This window comes from Tamandua tetradactyla, chromosome 7, assembly GCF_023851605.1.
Source record: "Tamandua tetradactyla isolate mTamTet1 chromosome 7, mTamTet1.pri, whole genome shotgun sequence".
NCBI lineage: Eukaryota > Metazoa > Chordata > Mammalia > Pilosa > Myrmecophagidae > Tamandua > Tamandua tetradactyla.
This window is the reverse complement of record NC_135333.1, coordinates 5,765,660-5,788,071: the sequence shown is the minus strand read 5'-3', so window position 1 is coordinate 5,788,071 and position 22,412 is coordinate 5,765,660. Positions and strand designations below refer to the sequence as shown.

Genomic DNA, 22,412 nt, shown 5'->3' with positions numbered 1-22,412 from the left:
TAAATTTTGCACCAAATAAACATGTCTCCCTTTGGTCTCACACAGAAGTTGAAGTGTGATATGGACCATCTCATCCTTTACTCTGTATTCTGATTTACCTTAGTTCTATTCTGATCAGCTTCATTCATATCTCTAGTCAAAGTCTGATCATTTTTCCAACTATTTTAACATTTGCTGTGTGGGGTAATGCTGACTTTCATAGCTTCAGTGCTCTAACTCAGAGTCTCAGGTGTCACACAAATACCCAAAGTTCCAGGGAATGACCAGCTTATACACAAATAGCTCAGTATCTCGGAATTTGGAAATAACAGTTATAACTCCTGAATAGATGTGACTGCTGTAAGAGCCTACAATCTAGGACCCTTTACACAGACCCCAGCCTGATAACCCATGCTGTCAACTTCAGTTCTCCCAGTTTGTGTATTATAGTTAGTCCATCTGAATGAGGCATGAAAATATTTGTCCTTTTGTTTCTGACATTTCATTCAAAATACTGTCCTTAAAGTTCATTCACCTAGATGCATGCCTCGCAACTTCATTCTTCTCACAACTGCTCAGTAGTCTGTTGTGTGTATACACCGCAGTTCTCTCTTCCTTCCCTCAGTTGTACTCTAGGCCACTTCCATCCATTTTAAATCGCGAACACTGTTGCCATGAACTCCAGTGTGCAAATGTCCGTTCATGTACCCACTATCAGTTCCTCCAAGTATATACCTACCAGTAGGGCTGCGGGATAATATGGCAACACCATCCCTAGCCTCCTGCGGAACCACCACACTGCCTTGTGGAGGAGCTGGACCTTGCAGCGACCCTACCAACATCTCTTTGTCCACATTTTCTCTAGCATTTGTATCATCTCTCTGTTCATTCTTAAGCAGTTTTATTCATGCATCATGCGATCCAACCTAAGTAAAAAATCAATAGCTCCTGGTATAATTAATTAGCTATGCCTCTGCCACCACAATCTGTATGAAGATATTTCCTTTTCTTCCGCAAAGAATCCCATATCCCTCCCCCCATACTCCACTTACTGACATTTTTAAACTGTTTCATTTCCTGTGTGATTATAACAGTTTAGCTATTCTCATCTGTGGGCATTTAGGTTGGCTCCATTTTTCTTCTGTGACAAACAATGCTGTAGTAATATCTTTGCAAACATGGAAAATAATTTCTCTAGGAAGATACCTTGGAGTAGACTTACTGAGCCATGTGTATGCACATCTTAAACTACATACTGCCACATTGCTCTCCAGAGTGTGTATATTCACCACATTCACCCTCCTACCAGCAGTTTATCACAGATCCCGTCTCCCTACTTCACAGTTTCTAACAGCTGTGTTTCTATTAGGTGGCCTTGGAAAAAGAGGTTTAGTGTATGGAATGTTAGAAGTTCTGGGTCTTAAGTTGGCAATAGCATTTTTCTCCAACTCCTCAATTTTTCCTTTATAGAAGGTGATACTCTCTTAAAAAACCTTCATTCTCGCCCTCGAAGACTTATTGATCATATAAGTAACCTCCACAAGGAAGATGCCTTACTGAAGAAGGAAAGCAGCACCTATGATGATATTGTTTTTGTGGATGTTGTTGACACTTACCGAAATGTTCCTACAAAACTACTGAACTTCTATAGATGGTAGGTTGTAAAAATGTTGGGTAGCTTGAACTTGTTTTATTTTTCTTATGATCTAAAAACTTCAAAACGCTGAGTCTTAGAACACACACACACACACACACACACACACAGACACAGATCCTCAGATCCCTGAGCACCTGGGATGTGATCTTTTGTGTTCTGGTTCTTTTTGAGGGCTGATCTAAAAACGCTGCCACTTTATTATTTAGATTAGCAGATACATGACATAAAAAACAACACAAGGTAAAACTTGATTCACTCTGAGTATTTGCTACTTGCCATAGTTGTCTCAGGTCAGCCTTAGATGAAAACCAGGGAATTTGGAAAAGGCCCCACTTTCAGTTGTATTCTTACCCACCACCAAATCCTCCCTTCAAGTTCACTCACACCCAAGTTACTGATTTGAGTTCTGTTCAACTGAACACCCACATTATATTTCCACTCTCTGCTCCACCCATTTAAAAGCTTCTTGCCCTAATTCCAAAGCTCTTGTATGTGGGGTGGCTCCCTGAGATTCACCAACCCTTAGAGCATATATATGGCTTCCAAGACCCTCCAGTATTTCTTGGATCTTAGTTATAATTCATTCCTGCCTTAATAAAATTACCACTTTTATATTTTTGTTGTTTGTTGTTCTAAGGCCTCAGAATTTGCTGTTGAATCCCCTGGTCCTGACGGCAGAACTAAAAGCCTTTTACTAAAAACTTTTACTGCATCTCTGTTTAGGCTAATCCTATAAAAGTGTTTGTTTCTTTGACTTTTTTCTTGAAAACTTATCAGTGAGCTCCAGTTACTTGGTGAGCCTCAAGATCTCTTTCTTTTTTTTTCTCTGTTGCCTTGGACAGAGTAGGACGTTATCAAGTACTTTATGGATATAATTCCTAAGGGGTAGGTGTTCTAATCAGTCTCTGGAAGGTAACATTTCAAAGTTGGGGCAAGTTGATATAATTTTGTAGGGATCCTGTGGGTGGGAGGCAGATGTAAATGCAGGTTGGCAGTTTGGGTGTGTCTAGAACTCCAAGAGTAAGTTTAAACTGTTACAGTAAAAGAGCTTAGCTCAAGGCCACCGTAGGGGTTCCTGGCATAGGTGCTGGCAAGGCAAGGGTATAAAGAAGTGAGTGGGAATGCAGGTTCCAGGAAATGGCATCTCAGGAACTAATTTCTGTAGGAAAATACTTCCCAGTTGTAGAAATTCAGTTAGTTCTGATTTACTTTCAGTTTAATTTAAATTTTATCTTTTACTCCTTTCATATCTCTGAAATCTTAGCCTCTCCTCAGTCTTGACTGCCCTTGTGTGCTTCAGACTCTCATCTTCTCCACCTGGATTACTAATGCAATACCCTAAATCTGCTTCAGGACTCCATTTCCCAGGCCCTGTTCCACCCATCTACCCTCCACACTGAAATGAAAATTTCATTCTTCATTCTTCTTTGTTGAATTGATTTGTCAGTGAGCTAAATGTCCTTTGTCACAAAAGTTTATTTCTAACTAGCCAACAAATATATATGCCTCATACTATTGAAATACACTTCAGAAACATTATGCTATTCCGTGGGCCCATTTTTCATAATTTTACCATTCCTCGATGAAATGAAACTTTGTTCAGATTTCCATCATCTGGCTAATTCCCTAACAGAACTCTGGGTTTTTAAACAAAGTTGTGTAAGGATTGTCAATGTGGAATGGAGTCAGTTTTGTCTCTTGTTGTCCATGTTTTCCTTTTTTGATTTCTAGATAAATGAAGCCCCACTCCTGTGTCTTCCAGAAGGTCACTTGATGATACAAACTGTTTCCAAGAGGAAGTGTGTTTCGGTGTTAAAATTCAATTATCCCACACCATGCGATATCCTGAGTTGAACATTAGTAGCATAGGCCCACTTGTTGTATAGCTGTCCTGTGCGAGGGGCCAACTACGCCTGTCCCATTTTGCTAGGCCTTTGCTGTTAAGAACAACTTGACCAGGCTCAAGTGTTTACTGCATTTGCCTGACTGACTTGAATTAAGAAGTATGTTTCATCATCGATTCCACTTTAACCAGAATTTTTTTCACTGTTCTTTTCTTTTCTGGGAAACCCTTTTAAAATCAGCTCACTACTTTTCTGTGTAAGGCCACCTGGCAGTTACAAGTGAGTATTGTGGTCACTAGCAGCAGTGACCTGCTAAAGGCAAATGACTCAGCACTTGAGGAATAAGAGACAGAAAAAGTATAAAGGTAGCACAGGTGCAATTTTTAATTAAAATATTAATGATGTAATTGCCTTGGTGTTACTTTGTTCCCTATGTGGTCACACTGATTTTTTTTGTATACCTCTTTTGCCAACAGGACTGTGGAAACAACCAACTTCGATTTGTTGCTAAAGACAGATGACGACTGTTACATAGACTTAGAAGCTGTATTTAATAGCATTGCCCGTAAAAATTTAGATGGGTCTAATCTTTGGTGGGGCAAGTAAGTCACACATTTTTAGCTCATTGATTTTCATGGATGTCTTTAAATGTAATTAATTTAGAATGAAATATTGCAAGTCATTTTTCACAAGGAAAATGTGGCTGAGGTATGAGATTTCTCTATTAGTCTCCTGGGTTGGGTATTTTATTACTTTGAAATTAGAGAAAAAAAATTTTTTTAGCAAAAAACCATGGGTTGTGGGCACAGTGGCTCAGTGGCAGAGTTCTCTCTTGCCTGCCCTGCCGGAGACCCGGGTTTGGTTTCTGGTGCCTGCCTACGTTAAAAAAAAAAAGAAAAGAAAAGGACATAGCATGGTGATTGGCACATATCATACTGTTACAGCAAAGGCTTCTTTAAAAAATTAACAACAACAAAAAAAACATGGGCTAATGTACCAAAGGAGGGAAAATGATGTGGCTTTTATCCTCAATCCCTACAAATAAGTGGACCTCAAAATAGAAGATGCTATATGTTTTTGTTGTTGTTTTTATTGAGAAATCTTCACACATAGGTTCTATACATGGTGTACAATGACTTACAATATCATCACACAGTTGTGTATTTATCACCATGATCGTCTTTTAGAACATTTGCATCACTCCAGAAAGAGAAATAAAAAGGAAAAACTCATACCATACACCTTACCCCTCCCTCATTGACCACTAGTGTTTCCATTTACCTACTTATTCTAACCTTTGTGTCCCATTACTTAATTTTTATCCATATTTTTTACTTATCTGTCCATACCGTAGATAAAAGGAGAATCAGACACAAGGTTTTCATAATCACATAGTGATACTGTAAAAGCTGTATCTTTATGCAATCATCTTCAAGAAAAAAGCTGCTAAACACAAGTACTTCCCTCCAGCCACTCCAGTACACCATAAACTAAAAAGGGATATCTATATAATGCATAAAAATAACCTCCAGGATAGCCTCTCAACACTTTGAAATTTCTCAGTCACTGAAATGTTATTTGTCTCATTTTTCTCTTTACCCTTTTGGTCAAGAAGGCCAAAGTAAATCTGTGACATATCTCTGAAATCATTCCACGTGCTTCTTCAGGAATGTAATATAGAACAATATTTTTTTTTTCTTGGTAGATGTACAGTGTGTGATGTTCTGATACTTTCTTTTCAGGAGCTCCACAAATGCATCTTTGAGAGAATTTAATATATACCAGTGTTTTATATAAAGCACTCACTGAATAAATAATTCCTTGCCTTAGATTAAAAAATACTTTCTCATTCTTTCTTCCTTGCTTCCACAAGCAAATAACTTACTTCTTTGTAGTGGTAATAAAGAAGTCAAGTTAACTGGTAATAGTGTATGTGTCAGACCAATGCAAAAAAGCCAAATTATTTCCCATCTCAGTTTCAGATTGAATTGGGCAGTTGACCGAACTGGAAAGTGGCAAGAGTTAGAGTACCCCAGTCCTGCTTACCCTGCCTTTGCGTGTGGGTCGGGTTATGTTATCTCCAGAGACATCGTCCACTGGCTGGCAAGTAACTCAGAGAGACTAAAGACCTATCAGGTAATTAAAGACTTCTTACCTAAGTGTACATTCATCAAATCAGGTTTAATTCAGGCCAATATTGTATCAGTTAGGGACACATTCATACTTTCCTCCAATCTTCTCTCTAAATTCTACTCCTAAATCTTTCTTGAACCTATTAATGTTTGAGCCTGTAATTACAAAGTACAGTCCTTGAAGGAATCTAAAGATGTACATTCATGAGAAGAATATAAAGGAAGTGCTTAACTGATTCTGGTTATAGTGTAAATAGACAACTCTGCCTAATGCTTAGATCTACTCTATCTTTCATACATAACGCTGGAATTTGAAGGTACATGAGAAGAGGACGCTGACTTCTCATTGTCATGTGTAGTCTACTCATTTCGTTGTGCTCTGAGTGTTTCATGTTAGCAACCATTAGCTTTTACCTTCTGTGTCAATTTTAATCCATGTTTGGCACTTCATATTAGAATAATTACCAGGAAAGAGGTAAAGATTATTTATCATGGCAGTGGATGTGGCATTGTCTTTACAGATGAAATAGCATTTACACTTTTGCATTTAAACTTTATGGGGCATATATAGGGTGAAGATGTAAGCATGGGCATTTGGATGGCAGCAATAGGACCTAAAAGATACCAGGTAAGCAAGTCTCTTAGGTCCACCGACCTCAGGGTTCTTAAGAGTTGAGGAAGTAATGTTTCTATATATGTCAAACCTTGGACAGAAACAGTGACTTGAAGATTATCTAGCATCATCACTGTGTTCTTGATTTAATTCACAGTAATGTTCCCAGGTTATTTTCCATGCAGTATTTCTAAGAGTTTAAACCAAAAGGAAATGTTTGGAATGGAAGTTCCTCCACCCATTAAGACTAAATAGGATTTTATCCATTTGATAAAAAATTCTTTGCAGTTGTAAAAACATAATAAAAGAATCAGATGACTTAGTTTTTGGCACTATGGCAGTCTAAGAACCCTGAACGACAGTGATGACTAATACAAGTAAAGTACTGGTTAAAAAAAGAAAGAAATCTGCAGAGACCAAAAATGGAAAGTAGGAACCCTGAGAGGAAGGCAAGCTGGCTTTTACCTCAGAGATTTCTGTTGAAATCTGCTTTTGCTTTGGCCATAGAAGGTTAGAGGACAGAAGATAAAACGTGGGACCTGTCCAGTAGTAACCCCGCATAGAGCTGGGACCCCAAAGTACTGTACCCTCAGTTTAAAGGTGAATAATAAATAAACCTATATCTACTTGGTCAGTTCCACCTTTTACTTATTTAAAATTGAATAGAATTATTTTCTGTAAATGATAAATTCTAACATCTGCAATCTTTGCAGTTATGATTCATAGTTGGTTTTTTCTGGTGACTATTGCTCATGGAATAGTTTGTTTCCTGATGTGTTGAGACTTTTTTTTTTGTGCGCTTATGTTCCTTGGAACATGCTTACTACATAGAAGATTTACATTTGTTTCTGCCATGCACCTAAAAGCATTACTACCTATGAATGCTTTAAATTTCTGGCTTGGGACTTTGGGGACTCCCTAAGTATGTGAATACCTTCACAGTATAAGTGCATGCAGACTGTGGTTACAGATGCTCAGGAAAGACTCCTTTTCTATTCCATATAGGGTCAAAACTGAGACAGACAAGTCTCGTTCTCTACAGAAAGTTTTATTTCCTTACATACCCACTAAGGAAACCACCTTTCAGTGGTCCCAGTTTTCTGTGGGCATGTGCTCTGTCATCCTACCGGCTCAGCCCAGGCATGGCCTTTCAAAACCCAAGCATCAGCAGATGACTTTAAGATACATGCTAACTCCCGTATTTTCTCCTACTCTGCTTTTCCTTTTTCTTTACCACCAGTTCAGCCTTGCTTTAGAAAGTTTTAATTTTATCCAGAACTTCTGTTTTTTGTAATTGAAAGGGTTTTTTTGTATATGTATTCTGCTACATTGCTGGTTAACAGAAATCTTAACCAGTCTACCAGTTAAGAACTTGGGTTTAGGTCTTACAGGTAGCCATTTTAATCCCTTCTGCTCACAGTTTCAGTTTCTCATTTGTACAAGGTAAATAATCTCTCAAGGATTATTGTGAGAATTAAAGGAGATATTATTTATAAGACACTTGGTACAGTCCCCAGAACATTGTAAGCATTCCATTAGAACAGTAGCTAGTATTAATACTGCTATATTTAGCCATCTTTTCTCTAATAGCAAACATGAAACTCTCTATTTGTGGTTTCCAGATTTTCTGTTTATAGAATTTCATTTGCTAACTCCTAAACCATACACACTACATTGTTTTTGTATTCCATACCGCATGATCTCTGGACGTGGTACTTTCCCAGAATCATGAGGTATCACTCCACAAACCCCATGCGTGGTCCCACACATACCTTGACTATCTAATTGGAGCTGTCTTTCAAATAATTTCAGCTTCACCAGAATATATAAATTGCCTTATGTGCATTGTTTCTCTCTTTTAAAACAGTTTCACAGCTCTCAAATCAGGTCTGGTTTGGTTTTTCAACAGGACAGTCTCTGGCTGTGTGAGAAGACTTGTGAAACTGGAATGTTGTCTTCCCCTCAGTATTCTCCACAGGAACTAACAGAACTATGGAAACTGAAGGAATTGTGTGGTGATCCTTGTAAATGTGAAGCAGGATAACAAGGATTTTGATTAGCAGTGTTTGAAGATCACAGTAAGGCTGTGACTAATCTGAGTGTGAGTCTGAGGAAGGCCCTTGGTCTGACAGTGGATACTCGGGTCCTTCAGGGTAGTTCTGGACTCACACTTTCACCTGTACCCAATGGGGTATCTCTTACTGTTTGCACAAATTTTCCTTTTTAAAACTCAACTGAGACTGAAGCATAAGAAATTTTTTTAGATATATATTATAGGCTGATTTGAAAAATACCAAATTGTTTATAAAAGAAAAAATATTTCTGAATTCTCATGTATCATTTCTAGTTAGTGATTCATCACTGCCTATCATTTACAGTTAAAACGTGGCCTATTTCAGAAATCTTGAATTGTGACTGTGAGTTTGAATTTCAACCAGAGTAGAAGAGCTCTGTATAGCATAATTAGAGTATTTAAGGGACAAAAAAGAATCCACAGAAATCACTGTGATTATGTGAACAGCAGTCAGTTATACCAAAGTTTTGAGATTTCTGAAAATAATTTCAGATTTTGTGGATCTCTGAATGAAAAGGGGAACCAGTGTACTCATTTCTGGACTTTGTTTTAAAGAAATTCATTTAAGTGTACTATTAATCAAGTCGTCTTTGCCATCACAGTTTTTTATAGGAGTACTAAATGGCTAAATTTTGTGAAAATGAGTAAAAGCAAATACCTCTCAGGTTTTTCCTAAATAGCTGACATATGAAAAAATTAATTTTGTTTTCTTCGTATCATTGCCTAATTTTTACCTACTGTAAGTGAATTTCAATCAAAGGTAGAGTTAAGTGTAGAGAAAAGCATGTGATTAATTTTAAGTACCCTAAAAAGTACAAGTGAGAAGAGATACAAAGGCATATGTTATAAATACAAGAGAATGTGCCTCCCTCAAAATGACCAACCAAATCATTTTAATAACCTGTTAAAAATAGCATCAATAGAGGATTCCATTAAAACTTAGACTTATTGCAAAATTAACTGTTCAGATTATATTAGGTTAGCTAGTTAATATTTAAATTTTCATGCAATAAAATGTAGTAATAAACCAGAAATAAATATGAAATAAAAGCAGAAAATCATTAGTAGGTACAAAGCCTTTATTACTACTATTATTATATACAAGCCTAGAAATGGACTGTGGCCAATGAAAAATACAATCTTTTCTATACTTAGGGCAAGTTTCACTCTCTTGACAGTAGAACTGTTCCAATAAATTCTTTATCTCCAGTGAATGCCAGTCCTGATAAGCAATCTGGTCTCTGAATTTTATTAGTTGGCTGTTACCATCGCACCAATAGACAATCTCCATTTTCCACAGAATAGAACTGTAATGACTGTTGGTTGTTTTCTAGTTCAATTTCTCTTCCTGGCATCTAAAATTAGAAAAAAGGTCTGGGGAGGTGATTAAGACAGATCTCACAAAGCATTTTATATATATTCCCCAAAGAGCAGATTACTCTTTTTAAGATAAGTCAAAAGTAAAAAAAAAATGTACTGTCTAAGCTTAGTGATCAAACAATATTGCATATTCTTTAACAGCATGTCATACTGTGGAAAACTAATCTTGACTTTGTGTTTTGGTTGGCAACTTACTTTGGTACTTTCGTAGGACAACAGAAGTTCTGACACAGGAACTTTTAGAAGACGTGATAGCAATCCCTTCACCTTTTGAATTGTCATGGAGTCTATCAGAAAAAAGAAAACCCACTGATTCTCTCAAATGATAATTACCTGTGAAATTGGCTCACAACAAGAACACAAAGCTTTATCTGTCAGTTTAAAGTTTTTATTTTACCCCAAGTAAATAATTAGGGAAAGGCCCACCAATTATTAGGCAGTCCACAAAAATCATTGGTTTCACACCACTTACTTGAGTTTTTACATAAGCTCTGGGAAATAGAGCCACTGTTTTGACCTAAGTGCCCTTTGACACAGTGAGTTCTCATACCATTTCAGTGGTGTTTAATATTTCTTAATCTGAATAAACCAGAAATAATATTCTCAGCACAGAGAAATATATGTGAGTGAAATCTTTAACTTTTCTTTATAAACCTTTGTGATTATTTAAGAATTACTGAGAGAACAGAGCACTGGAGTAGGATTCCGGCCTTAATTTCCTCATCTGTAAAATGAGGGAGCAGACTAAAATCTATGAAGTTCCTTCCAGTTCTACCATCCTATATTTATAATGTGTGCTTGTGTTACACTAACATGTGAAAGTGCCCACCAGGCATGGGAATGTAGCTTAAATGAGTAAATGCTTTGGTTTGTTCAGAAAACACAATGAAGTTCTTTCCAAAGATGGACTGTGGTAAATACTGGATATTTTGATTAGGAGAAATATAGTTTCTTTGACGCTTTAGCTGGAGGTACAGCAATAGTGTGGTGTTCCTACAAATATCAGTGTATTCAGACAAATATTTTTCTATCAAAAACCATTTTTGTAAAAGCTGTCTGTGTTTTTATGCAACTTGTGATAATAAATATTATCTTTATTTTAGAATAAAAACTGGCCTTCTGTTTATATATTAAATGCAGACACCAATATTTATGACTTTAACACAATTTGCTCTCTTATATGTATATGCATGCTAGATCATCTCTACCTTTCAAAAGATTTTGGCAGACTGGGTGTTTTCACTGTTTGGCCTGTGGTTAGTGGTGCTCTGCACACCCACCAATGGGAAATGACAAATTCCTAATTCATGCCAAAACAAAAAATTTGGTCATAAAACAATTCTAGTAAGAAAGTAGCCTTTGTGCAATATGTCTAGAGAAAAAAAGTGGCTATTAGTGTGTAATCTAAAAACCATTATAATTTCTACTATAGAAGTTAAATATAATTTAAATTTAATTTAACATTCAGAAAATATGGAGATAGTTGAAAAATTGTCTTTTTTTTTTTTTTACTGCCCCATCACCAACGATGCTGAAAGTTTAATAATGGGTATACTTTCCACGTTTGTTGCCATGTTGACATACATGAGTTTCATAATACACACTGGCGCCTACAACTTGCACTTATTTATTATATGATGGTACTTCTTTTCATGCCAGTTCCTCTACAGCAGCCACAAGTAAGTGGCTATTGAGCACCTGACATATGGCAGTATGAGTGAACTGAATTTTTATTTCATTTTAATAAATTTAAATTGCTGCATGCCACTAGTGGCAACTAGTTTTGGATAATCTAACCCTATGTAGATCTACTTCATTCTCTTCTACCAGAATTTCTTCACCATTCCCTCACTGGTAAACATTTAGCTGTTTTTATTTTTACCATTACAAGTGCTACAAGATAGAATGTTCGGTGAGAGGGTTAGTATAACAGTTATCACATGACATTATAAAAAGGTTGTATCAATTTCTCATGCCAGCTCTGGGTATTATTATTTAACTTATGCTAATGTGCTGAGCAATAGAGAAGAAAAAATGGTGCTGTAGTATTTTACATTTCTCTATCTTCTTTTTAAAGGATATTTATTTTAGCAGTTAGGCATTTATAGCATGTGGCATAGCAAGAATCCTTGTAATCTGATGATTTACTGCTGAATTTTTATAGAAAGTATAGGGCTCAGATTCTGAATAGCTAAAGTAGTAATTATTACATGTAATTTTTATGGATGATTCTGATATCTGCTAAAGATAATAAAAATCAGAGCATAAAACAACTAAGTATGCCATGGATGTTTCCAAAAATGGGTAACTGAATCTCTAAAGAAGTGGGACATCTGTGAGATGTACAATGTGGAAGAAGGGGACACACGCTGTGACTACTGGACTAGGACAGCCTCAGGTATGTGCCCAAACCAAAGATAAATCCACAGTCCTTGACCAAAATGATGATCATGCCTATGCAGCAGAGAAAGCTCTGAAAAAAAAGCTCAGCACAGATCTAATGAAAAAAATCTTGAGCAAAATTCCTTAGTTCAATCGTATATGAAATGAATTGATATATCAAAGGAAAAATGCAAAGATATTCAGGCCAATTAACAAAAAATTCTGGCCCTCTTTTGTTCATCCCCAAGAGCATCTTTATACTGACAGTATTGAAGTCTGAAAACAAAATAATGAAGGGGAAACCACTATTTTTAATTCTTCATTGTACAAGAGTAACAATAGTAGACATCACTTAAAATAGAGCTTGGATTGTTAGTAAATAAAAATGGAGCAGTACTGGTAAATTAACACTAAATGGACTGTTTATTCATGAGAAAGGTACTCTGAGCATAATGAAGGCCTTCCATAAGAAATACCATGATACACTTGTTTTATTTGATATAAACTAATTTTAAAATTGATGTGAATTTAGTGTGATAGGCAAAGTTTATTAGAACCATTTAAAGTGATGATTTCTTCAAATCCTCATTGCTCTAAATTTAACCTGTTTACATTTTAGCATTTATGAATCTAGTTTAATATTTAGAATTCATAGTACCATGGCATACAGAAAACATAGGCTATAATCTAATTTTTTCTTTGTGTGAAAGTTTTGTTAATCTAATTTGGTGACCCCAAGATATTTTTTTCCTAATAAAACTAATTCAGTCCCAGTAGCACAAATATAAAGTCCTAAAGTTTTTTCCCCCAAAGAAAACCTTTTCAGTATGTCTGCTAAAAAAAAAGTCTTAGAATGGTTTCTGCAGGCATTCCTCACCATTAAGGAAACCTAAGTTGGCGGGTTTCCAGTCATATCAGTGGGGATGATACACTGGAGACCCAGAGCCCAACATACCAATCTCTGGACAAGAAAAACCCCAGAGCGATACTGAGAGAACACATCAGTGGGTTTAGGACATGCTTCTGAAAGGTTAAGTAAGCCATTCAAATTCTCATGCCTTTGTTTAGAAATGTAATCACATGTAAGGGCTTCAAATTTTTAATGTAAACTATTTTCTAGATGAGCTGATAAACATTTGGGGAATACGTGAACTTTTTGAGGGGAGCATGAGTGATTGTATTTTAGAATAAAAACACTAGTGAAAATCTCCAAGTCATTAAGGTCTACACTTCCAGGTATGAATTGAATATTTCATACTTCAGATGACTCAAACTTAGGCCAGTCAATAGTCACAGGTAAAAGGAGAGGAAAGATAGACTCATTCTTACCTGGCAGTTGTTTCTCTATGATTTTTCTATCATCTTGGTTGGGATATTTTATCTTCAGTGCTTTAAGAAAAAAAGGAAAAACAACTCTACCTCTGATAATAAGGATTTTATTGCACATGCAAGTTAATAGGAACTCTCAAATGATACAGCTGTTTAGTACTTTGCTCAGATCCTAATAAAGGAATCACCCTTATTGATATTTAAAATTTCTTCTATTAATACTTCCTAGAACTAACTAGCAACAATAATAAAATAACTGGGTCAATATTCTATAGCTTTCCCTTTTCTGTTTTCACTTTTCCCTGACAATTTAGTCAAGTTTTCAAACAAAAGAAAAATCACAAATTTCCAAGAAGTCACAATTCAGTTCATACTTTCTACATCTGCAACAGTATTAAAGAGTTTAAAGCACAGGAGTTGCAAAAAATATTCAATATAAGAACTTAAATATGTTAAATTTCAGAACTCATCATTTCTCTAAAAACCAAGGTAATTAAGAAAAACAAACTCAGTCCCTATTAGGTGATCACCTAAAGATTTGAATACAAATTACACTGTATTTAAACTTTGGGTTCTTACTTAGTAGCTGATTTTTGAGCACAGATGGTTGTTGTATTTTGAGTTCCCCATCTTCAGGTGCACCATATTCTGTTTATGAAGAAATTAAGGATAAATAATAAACTAAAGGCCACAGTAAGAAAACAGATTGCCTTCCCATGATAAACCTAGCAATAGACAGTTGATGTGCTGACCAGGGATCTGCTTCTTTTATTTCATTATCTGTCGTTTTCATTTTAGAAAGGATGGATAACTACCACTTAAAAGGGTAGACTCCTCCATCGGTGCATTACATTACCATTCCATAGAGACTAATAGTATCCTGACTCAAACTAGCAAGAAAAAGCTGTACAAAAATACATATAATGTTTACTTAGAAAATCAGCTTTGATAACAGCTACCTTTCTTTCTGGGCCCTGAATGAGAACCCTGGTATTATTTGGGACACAATTCACAGAAAATCATCAGGTTTCAACCAGACTGTGTAATGCTAGACTGGGTGGGTGTACAACACTGACTTCTGCTGGGCAAAAGGTGACAATCTCCATAAACACCCAAGCATCTGGGTTTTTGTCTTCTAGCATTTTCAGCAGTAAAATACTAAATCATACCTACAGGGCAGCTTTAGAACCTTTCCTTCCCCACCCTCAAGTGATTTAGAATTCACCTAAAGAGGTCAGGAAATTGGGCCAGGTAATGGAATAACCTGAAAGCAATTCCCACAGGCAGCTTTTCTTCCTCAAAGATAATTTTCTAGCGTTAAGTATTTATGCAGTGAACTTGCATTAGGAAATATATGAAAAGGGAAATCGCATAAAAGTGAAATTGGAATAATAATGAAGTCAAAACAAAATGAAAAGTACATCAGGGACAAAGATTCATGAAGTCATAGCTTCAAAGCCTGAGGAATAATCCTCTGATTTCAGAAACCGCCTTGCACACCAAGTACCTAAATTGGAACACATGGAGTGTAGTGAGCCCACAGGACAAGAGTGCCAAGGAAAAACTATGCATTTATCATAATACATTACAATAACCTGGGAAGCTTTTAAAAATGCCAACACAAGACTTCCACCTCAAAATATTCTCATTTAAAAAAATTCCCTAGGTTGTAACTTGGATTAAGATAAAAACTTGATGCTTCCTGCCCTTTTTAAAGTATGGAGTGCTACCTACCACCTGAAATTTAAAGTCTCTGGTGAATATCTGCAAAAGTGAAAAGAATTGAAGTTTAAGAGCTGCTTTCCCTTCCCCAAATGCAAATGGCTCACTTTCAGGAACCTACACACACCCCAGGTTCTTTCTGCTGAGATGCTGGCTGATTTATCTTCTATAAAGATAATTACAATTATCTCCTTCGAACCTGCTGAAATAGCCCAGGAAAGTATCCCCAGTATTTTAAAAGAGTGCAGAAAGTTCCCCAAGAAAGGGAGAAAAGCAAAAACAACATTAAGAACCTCCTTTGATACCCAAGGTATTTTATCAGGTGAAAGACCACCAAAGGAAGAGATGGTCAGTACACTGTACATACTAAGGCAGAGTAATTGGTATCTAGGATGGGCTGCGAGAAATTCTTTGTTTGGTCTGTTTTTGTCAGGATTCTGATGTCCACCAGCCTTTCTCCATTCATTTCCAAAAGCTCTTTGGTAGTCAAGCTCAGCTCCACGTCTTTCATCTGGTAAAATCTATGTTTAAGTGAAAAAAAAAACAAAACAAATTAAGCATTTTACTAACAAGTTGTCTGTTTTGCACCCCGTCCTTCCTCCACTGCCCACTCCTAGAGAATAGACAAATTGAGAGGGACAAGATGATATTTATACTTCTGTTTTTTTTTTTTTTTAAACACTGACAGAATCCTGAAGTTTATTCAAAAAGAAAAAAGAATTTCAGCTTTATACTTCTCTTCATACTGATCTTTGCTAGATGTAAGGTCACTTACATGAGTCAGCCTGTAGGTACATACAGAAGTGCTCGCAATTCATTACCTTCTCAATTTTATGGGCAAGAGTAGCTGGGAAATAAAAGATAAATAAGCTTTATGCTTTTGTCTTCTTTTTTGCCTATGTTCTTCTCAAGAAAAAGGACAAAGTATCTAGTATTCTTCTCCCCTCATCAAATGATTATAAATCAGACCAGGGAGAAGTTCAGGTTTTGCCTGTACTAAGGTAAAAAGTGTAATCTACCTTTCTCCTGAGGAATCAGAGAAGAACCATTAGTAATATGCATAAAGATAATATTTTACCATTTAGAGGAAAACTGTATCTGACACCTTTTATAATATTCAAACATTATTTCTTCCTTTTATAAATGTGGATGGACTTATTTTCTAGTCTAAAACATGCTTAGTCATTATACTAACACTCACCTTACATTTGTTCAGTGTCTTCAGCTGACCAATTCTGGCAATAATGAATTGACGTTTAGTCTGGGCTTCCTTGTTCCCTTCAGTCAGGGGGTTTCTTAAGCAGGAAAGAGAGTGCAGACTCTGTAACTTATCTAGTTCATTGATAAATGACCACTGAAACCAAAGAGAAGAAAATAAATGAAAATGAACATGTCTCAAGCTACTTTTTCAAATCATTTGAAATAACAACAAAGCAAAAGTCCCCACTTCTAATCTAAGGCACTGAATTTCATCATGTACTGAGTCCCCCCGCCCCTCCCCCCGAGAAAGACCATATATTTTTTTACTCTTATAACTGTGATTATATTTAAAATGATAGCATGAGGGTGGGCCATGGTGGCTCAGCAGGCAGAGTTCTTGCCTGCCATACTAGAGACCCAGGTTAGATTCCCGGTGCTTGCCTGTGCAAAAAAAAAATAGCATGCTTAAATGTGAATTGACTAACTTTTTTCTTAATATTTATAGCTTTATCTGAGGAGTTTCACTCCAAGAAAGCATTTTTCTTTCAATTTAAAATATTTTTTAGTAGAATATTTACTTGTGATATCTGATTGTCACTTACTACTGTACTTAAGGTGGTTATATAAGTGAATATTCTTATCCTTAGGAAATGTATATTGCCGGATGTAATATCAGCCTCATCTCAAAAACCCTCTGCCTAGCAACTCCTGACATCACTGCCGGATGTAAAAACTCGTCTTCTTCTTGCTAGCCCTCTACCCAGTAACTCATTATCTCACATCATACCACTCTCCTCTCGCTCTCTAATAGGCCCATTAACTCGTCTCCACACCCAAACCCTCCACCAATCGCAGTGTCCTTCTACCCCCCTCCCAATTTCCGCCACCGCGCTATATAAACCCCTGCACTTCCGCTAATAAACGTTCGATGTGCACCTCCACTCGTTCCCGCGACTCTTCCTTGAGCGTCGCGCGCCCTCCACACCTTCGAGCCCCCAGGACCGAAAGCAGATCCGGACTGCCCGAGCCCCCCGTTCGCTAAGAGACGGACCCCAAGCGGGAGTCACAGAAACCAGGACAGGAAACGGCTCCCGCAGTATATGAAGGAATTAAGTGTTCAAGGAGCATGATATATATAATCAACTCTCAAATATTTAGAAAATAGACAGAGAGACAAAAGAATATGTGGATGGATGGATGGACAGATAGACAGAATGTGGCAAAATTTTTAAAGCTGAAGGACAGATCTGGGAATCTGGTTGGGAGGTATGTTGGAGTCCTCTGTACAGGTTTTGTATTATTTTTGTAACTGTCCCATAAGTGAAATTATTTCAAAATAAAAAGTTTAAGAATAAAAACAAAAACAAAAAGCAAAAAGAAGCTCTTACTTGTGATATCTGATTGTCATTTACTACAAGGTATTGCAAGGAAGGAAACATTGATGTTTTGCACCCTAGAAAAAGAAGAATAAAGTTACACAGTAGAAACAAAAGAAATAGCTAAAGTATGGGGGGGGGGCACTTTATTAATCTTATATACCAATTCCAGCATCCGGAAAATGTATAGAAGAAATTCCAATGTCAGAAAGGATTAGTTGTTCTAATCTGAAATTAAAAATTTTAAATTTTATTACAAGTAGCAATACAAAATGCTTAAAAAAATACTTTCTACATCCTAGGATTTTAATCCCATGTAAAATGCTAAGAAACCATGATATCCAATTTTGGGCATGAAGATAAATTCTACAGTTTATACAGTCACCTAACAGTCCCTGGGTACCTACAACTATGCTAGGTATTAAATGGTATCAAAGGGGAAAGATACATGCTCTAAAAGCAATGTGAGTGCACAAGAAGCGAAGATAAGAGAAGATCTCAATATGCATGTGCTTTTCAGCAAAAGCCTGAAGAATAAAGTAAGCTCTGTCAAGTGGAGCTGAGAGGACCATCTAGAAAAAGAGAACGGAGTGAGCGATGGCAGGAAGGCAGAAGAGCCCCCACTTACATCTCATTGTGAAAAAAAAGTCCAGTTTGGCAGGAGCAAAAGGTATATAAAGGTAGCAAAAGGCGCTCTGAGGCCCCATCACAAGTATCTCAAATGCCGAGTTGACTTCTTGGGCAATAAGGAGACATGTTTTGAACAAAAATGTAACATGAGAGCCATGCTTCCAGTGGGTGGATGAAGTGGAAGGACAAGACACAAGGGGTGGACATCATAGCAATACTCCAGGTAGAGGGATCAGGCCATTTCAGAAGAGAAATCCAAAGGACTCAGATGATGTATGGATGTCCAGGCAATGGAGAGGAGGAGGGTAGTGAATAGGAGTCAAAGTTGATAGAGAAATTGGTGGCGCTACCAATCAAAATAGAGAAATCAAAAGATGGTCCAGTTATAGTTAAGGGAAAGAATGCATTGTTTGGGGAACAGTGGGTTTGAAGTGCCAAGTAATATAGCGATGTAAAGATGCCCAGCAAGCACCTGGAAGCTTAAGTCAGAAGAGAAGCAAAAGCTAGAGATAGGATTTGTTGTCATCAGTATGGAAATAAAAGAGATTCCATGGCCTATGATGTAAAGACAAAAGAGGAACCAAAGAAGAGTCACAGGAAGATGCAGATGAAGCAATCACAGGAGAACTAGCAGAAGGTCAAGGAAACACTTTCAAGGGGGGAAGGGCTGGATAATACCCTTAAATGAGAACTATAAAGGTCACTGGTAACTGGAAGCTTTAGAGTGGGATGACATATATCTGCAGGAGGGAGTGAGAAGTGGGTCCTCAACAAGGAGTTGGTAATTAGAGTCTATTATTTTGAGAAGAGCAGCAGAAGGTAAGATAGGATAACATGTTACCATGTGGCTGGATCAAAGGAAGGTATTTTAGTATGAAGCAGTACAACATATGTAAGCAGAGGGCAAAGAGCCAATAGAGAGGAAGCAATCAGATATGAAAGAGAAAAGGGATAATTGATGGAGTGAGGCTCCAAAGAGAAAATAAAATAACAGTACTTGAAAATAAGGAGAGAGGCTTCCTTTGGGACAGAAAAATAGCAGAGAGGTACTGAGTTAGGGAGTTAATACTGGATGGCTTCAGTGTTTGTTCTCAGTAAGAGAGAAGGTCAGATTGGGAACTAGAAGAGGATGAAAAGTTTAAACAGCTGTTATAGGAAAAAGATTAAAAAGTCAGCAAGAGGCAAACAAGAAGCTATCAAACAAAATTTAACATCTAAAGTGGCACAAGACAAGTTTGTAGGAGATTTAGTTGGTACAGTTTTGTAACCCTCTCTCCAGCATTAGGAGTAGAAAGGTAGGGAAATACAGCAGAAAAGCAAGGAAAATGAATTAAGAAAGAGGCTATCAACTGGGTACAATGTCACTAAGAAAGATGAAGTTAGTATAGGCAGATGGCACAGATTTCAAAAGTGGTTGTGATGACAGAACAACCTGGAAGAAGGAAAGGAACACAAACTATCAAGAACAAGGACCGGGTGGGCCATAGTGGCTCAGCAGGCAGAGTTCTTGCCTACCATGCTGGAGACCCAGGTTTGATTCCTGGTACCTGCCCATGCAAAAACAAAAAGAGAATAAGGATCCATTTCTATATACTCCTATATACTAGGAGTGAAAAATGCAAAATGAAATTCAGAAAATTTCCATTTACAATAGCATCAAAAATAATAAAACACTTTGAAACAAATTTAATAAAATAATAAAACTTAAACTCTGAAAACCATGGGGCACTACTGAATAAAATAAAAGACCAAAGCAAATAGAAAGATTTCATAAGTCAAAAGACTTAATATTGTTAAGATAGCAATACTCCTCAAATTGATCCACAAAGTCAATGCAATCTCTATCAAAATCCCACCTGGCTTCTTTACAAACATTGACAAACTGATCCAAAAATTCATAGAGAAATGCTAGGAACACAGAATACCCAAAACAATCTTGAAAAAGAACAGAGAATCATATTTCCCAATTTCAACACTTATTACTACAAAGCAACAGTAATCAAAACACTGTGGTAAAGAATAGATAGACATATAGATAATGTGAATAGATTAATTCAGAGTCCAGAAATAAATCTGTACATTTACAGTGCATAGGTTTTCAACCAGGATGCAAAGACAATTCAAAGTGGGGAAAAAAGCTTTTTCAACAAATGGTGCTGGGATAACTGGATGCAAAAAATGAAGTTGGACTTTTATAACACATATAAAAATGAACTCAAAATGGATAAAAGACATAAATGTAAAAGCTAAAGCTATAAAATTCTTAGAAGAAAACCTAACATTGGTTTCTTAGATACGACACCAAAAGCGCACGAAATACAAGAAAAATATATAAATGTGACTTTATCAAATCTTTAAACTTATGCTTCAAAGGACAAGGATACCATCAAGAAAGTGAACAGACAACCCACAGAATGGGAGAAAATATTTGCAAATCATATACATGCTAAGGGATTTGCACCCTGAGACAAAGGCTTTTCAGACATTTCTCCAGGGACATACAAATAGCCAATACACACATACAGAGATTCTCATTCTCAAGAGTCTTCAGAGCAAATTAAATCCAACCACAAAGAGATACCACTTCACAACCACTAGGATGACTATAACCAAAAAGACAGATAATAACAGAAAGCACTGCCAAAGATATGGAGAATTTGGAATCCTTGTGCACTGTTGATGAGAAGATAAAACAATGCAACCACTATGGAAAACAGTCTCAAAATGGTTAAACACAGTTCCAATATAACCAGCAATTCCAGGCCTAGGTATTTATTTACCCAAGATAAATGAAACCATATCCACACAAAAACTGTACCCAAATGTTCAAAGCAGTATTATTCATTACAGCCCCAAAATGGAAGCAACCCAAATGTCCATCAATTGATGAATGGATAAATTAAACGTGGTATAGTGATACAATGGCCAATAAAAAGAAATGAAGTTCTGATATATGCTCTAACATGGATGAACCTTGAAAACTATATTAAGAAGCTAGAACCAAAAAGCCACATAATGTATGATTCCATTCACATGAAATGTCCATAACAGGGAAATAGAGTCAGAAAGTATATTAGTGGTAGTCTAGGACTAGGGGTGACTGCTAATGAGTACAAGGTATATTTTAGGGTGATGAAAATGTTCTAAAAGCTATCATGATGATGCTTACATAACTTTAAATATTCTAAAAAACAAACTGTACACTTTAAATGGATTAATTGTATAACATGTGAATTATATGAGAATAAAGCTGTTATTAAAACAAAGAAATGGAAAGGATATCTATAAGAAGGAACTCTAAATTACTGCTAAACCTAGGACTATTTACTTCAAAATCATGTGTGAAACAAAGACTTCTGACATTATCTCGTACAGTCACTGACAACACAGAACATGATTCACAAGAAATACTTGTGAATACAAGTAAATACTCTAAATGAATCCAAACAAAATTTTCCCAAAGGAACTCAATTCAGGAATTCTGTCATCATTATCATATTTCTATTGAGAAAATATATTCAGAATATGAAAATTTGTTCACTAAATATTTACTAAACACTATTAACAAGCATTTTAGGAACAAAATTACCTGGGTAGATATGCTATTAGAAACAGCTGATGTTCATCAATTAATTGATTACTGGAAAGGTCTAATAACTTGACCATCTGTAGAACATCAGTTGGCCTGTACGGAAAATAGAATGTATTCAACATGAATTTAGTCTCTTCACTTTTTTCAAAGATACTATCTTAAAATACCTGCATGTGTATGATAAATAAAATCATTCTGGGCAGTAAAATTTTATTAATTTGAATATTTTGAGAATTTGGTAATTTGTCGCACTTAATTACCTTTACATAGCAACTTAATATTAACAAAAGTTGAAATAAATAAACAACAAAAAAGATGAAGCAACAACACATTTAATCTATTTATGAGAACGAGCTATTTTTACATATACTCTGATACAGATGATACTAATTAAAATGCATTATTTAATCTTTTTTGATACTAATAAAATTCATGTCTTCAAAAATATTTGTTATATTTTTTACTCTGTCCAATTTTCCCTCGATTAGAATCTATTATGAAG

At 36.2% G+C, this 22,412-nt stretch overlaps 2 protein-coding genes across 12 annotated transcripts in view; one reads left to right on the top strand and one right to left on the bottom strand.

Moving 5' to 3' along the window:
• B3GALNT2 (beta-1,3-N-acetylgalactosaminyltransferase 2) overlaps positions 1 to 8,999 on the top strand; it is a 77,421-nt gene extending 68,422 nt beyond the window's left edge. For 2 of the 4 annotated variants that reach the window (XM_077168404.1, XM_077168402.1), the window contains 5 exons: positions 1,450 to 1,633; positions 3,957 to 4,082; positions 5,457 to 5,616; positions 6,184 to 6,240; positions 8,135 to 8,999. In XM_077168404.1, the coding sequence (XP_077024519.1) occupies positions 1,450 to 1,633; positions 3,957 to 4,082; positions 5,457 to 5,616; positions 6,184 to 6,240; positions 8,135 to 8,269 (662 nt within the window). In that variant the 3' untranslated portion in view covers positions 8,270 to 8,999. Of the gene's footprint in view, positions 1 to 1,449; positions 1,634 to 3,956; positions 4,083 to 5,456; positions 5,617 to 6,183; positions 6,241 to 8,134 lie in introns of those variants that run through there. The other 2 variants (XM_077168403.1, XR_013179180.1) reach the window with 2 other exon arrangements.
• A 358-nt stretch (positions 9,000 to 9,357) lies between these two features.
• Positions 9,358 to 22,412, bottom strand: part of TBCE (tubulin folding cofactor E) — a 104,722-nt gene continuing 91,667 nt past the window's right edge. For 6 of the 8 annotated variants that reach the window (XM_077168399.1, XM_077168398.1, XM_077168401.1 and 3 more), the window contains 8 exons: positions 21,908 to 22,003; positions 17,852 to 17,916; positions 17,701 to 17,765; positions 16,314 to 16,466; positions 15,480 to 15,633; positions 13,970 to 14,038; positions 13,391 to 13,450; positions 9,560 to 9,966 (listed from right to left, as the gene is read on the bottom strand). In XM_077168399.1, coding sequence (XP_077024514.1) covers positions 9,710 to 9,966; positions 13,391 to 13,450; positions 13,970 to 14,038; positions 15,480 to 15,633; positions 16,314 to 16,466; positions 17,701 to 17,765; positions 17,852 to 17,916; positions 21,908 to 22,003 — 919 coding nt within the window. In that variant the 3' untranslated portion in view covers positions 9,560 to 9,709. Of the gene's footprint in view, positions 9,967 to 13,390; positions 13,451 to 13,969; positions 14,039 to 15,479; positions 15,634 to 16,313; positions 16,467 to 17,700; positions 17,766 to 17,851; positions 17,917 to 21,907; positions 22,004 to 22,412 lie in introns of all 8 variants that reach the window. The other 2 variants (XM_077168395.1, XM_077168394.1) reach the window with 2 other exon arrangements.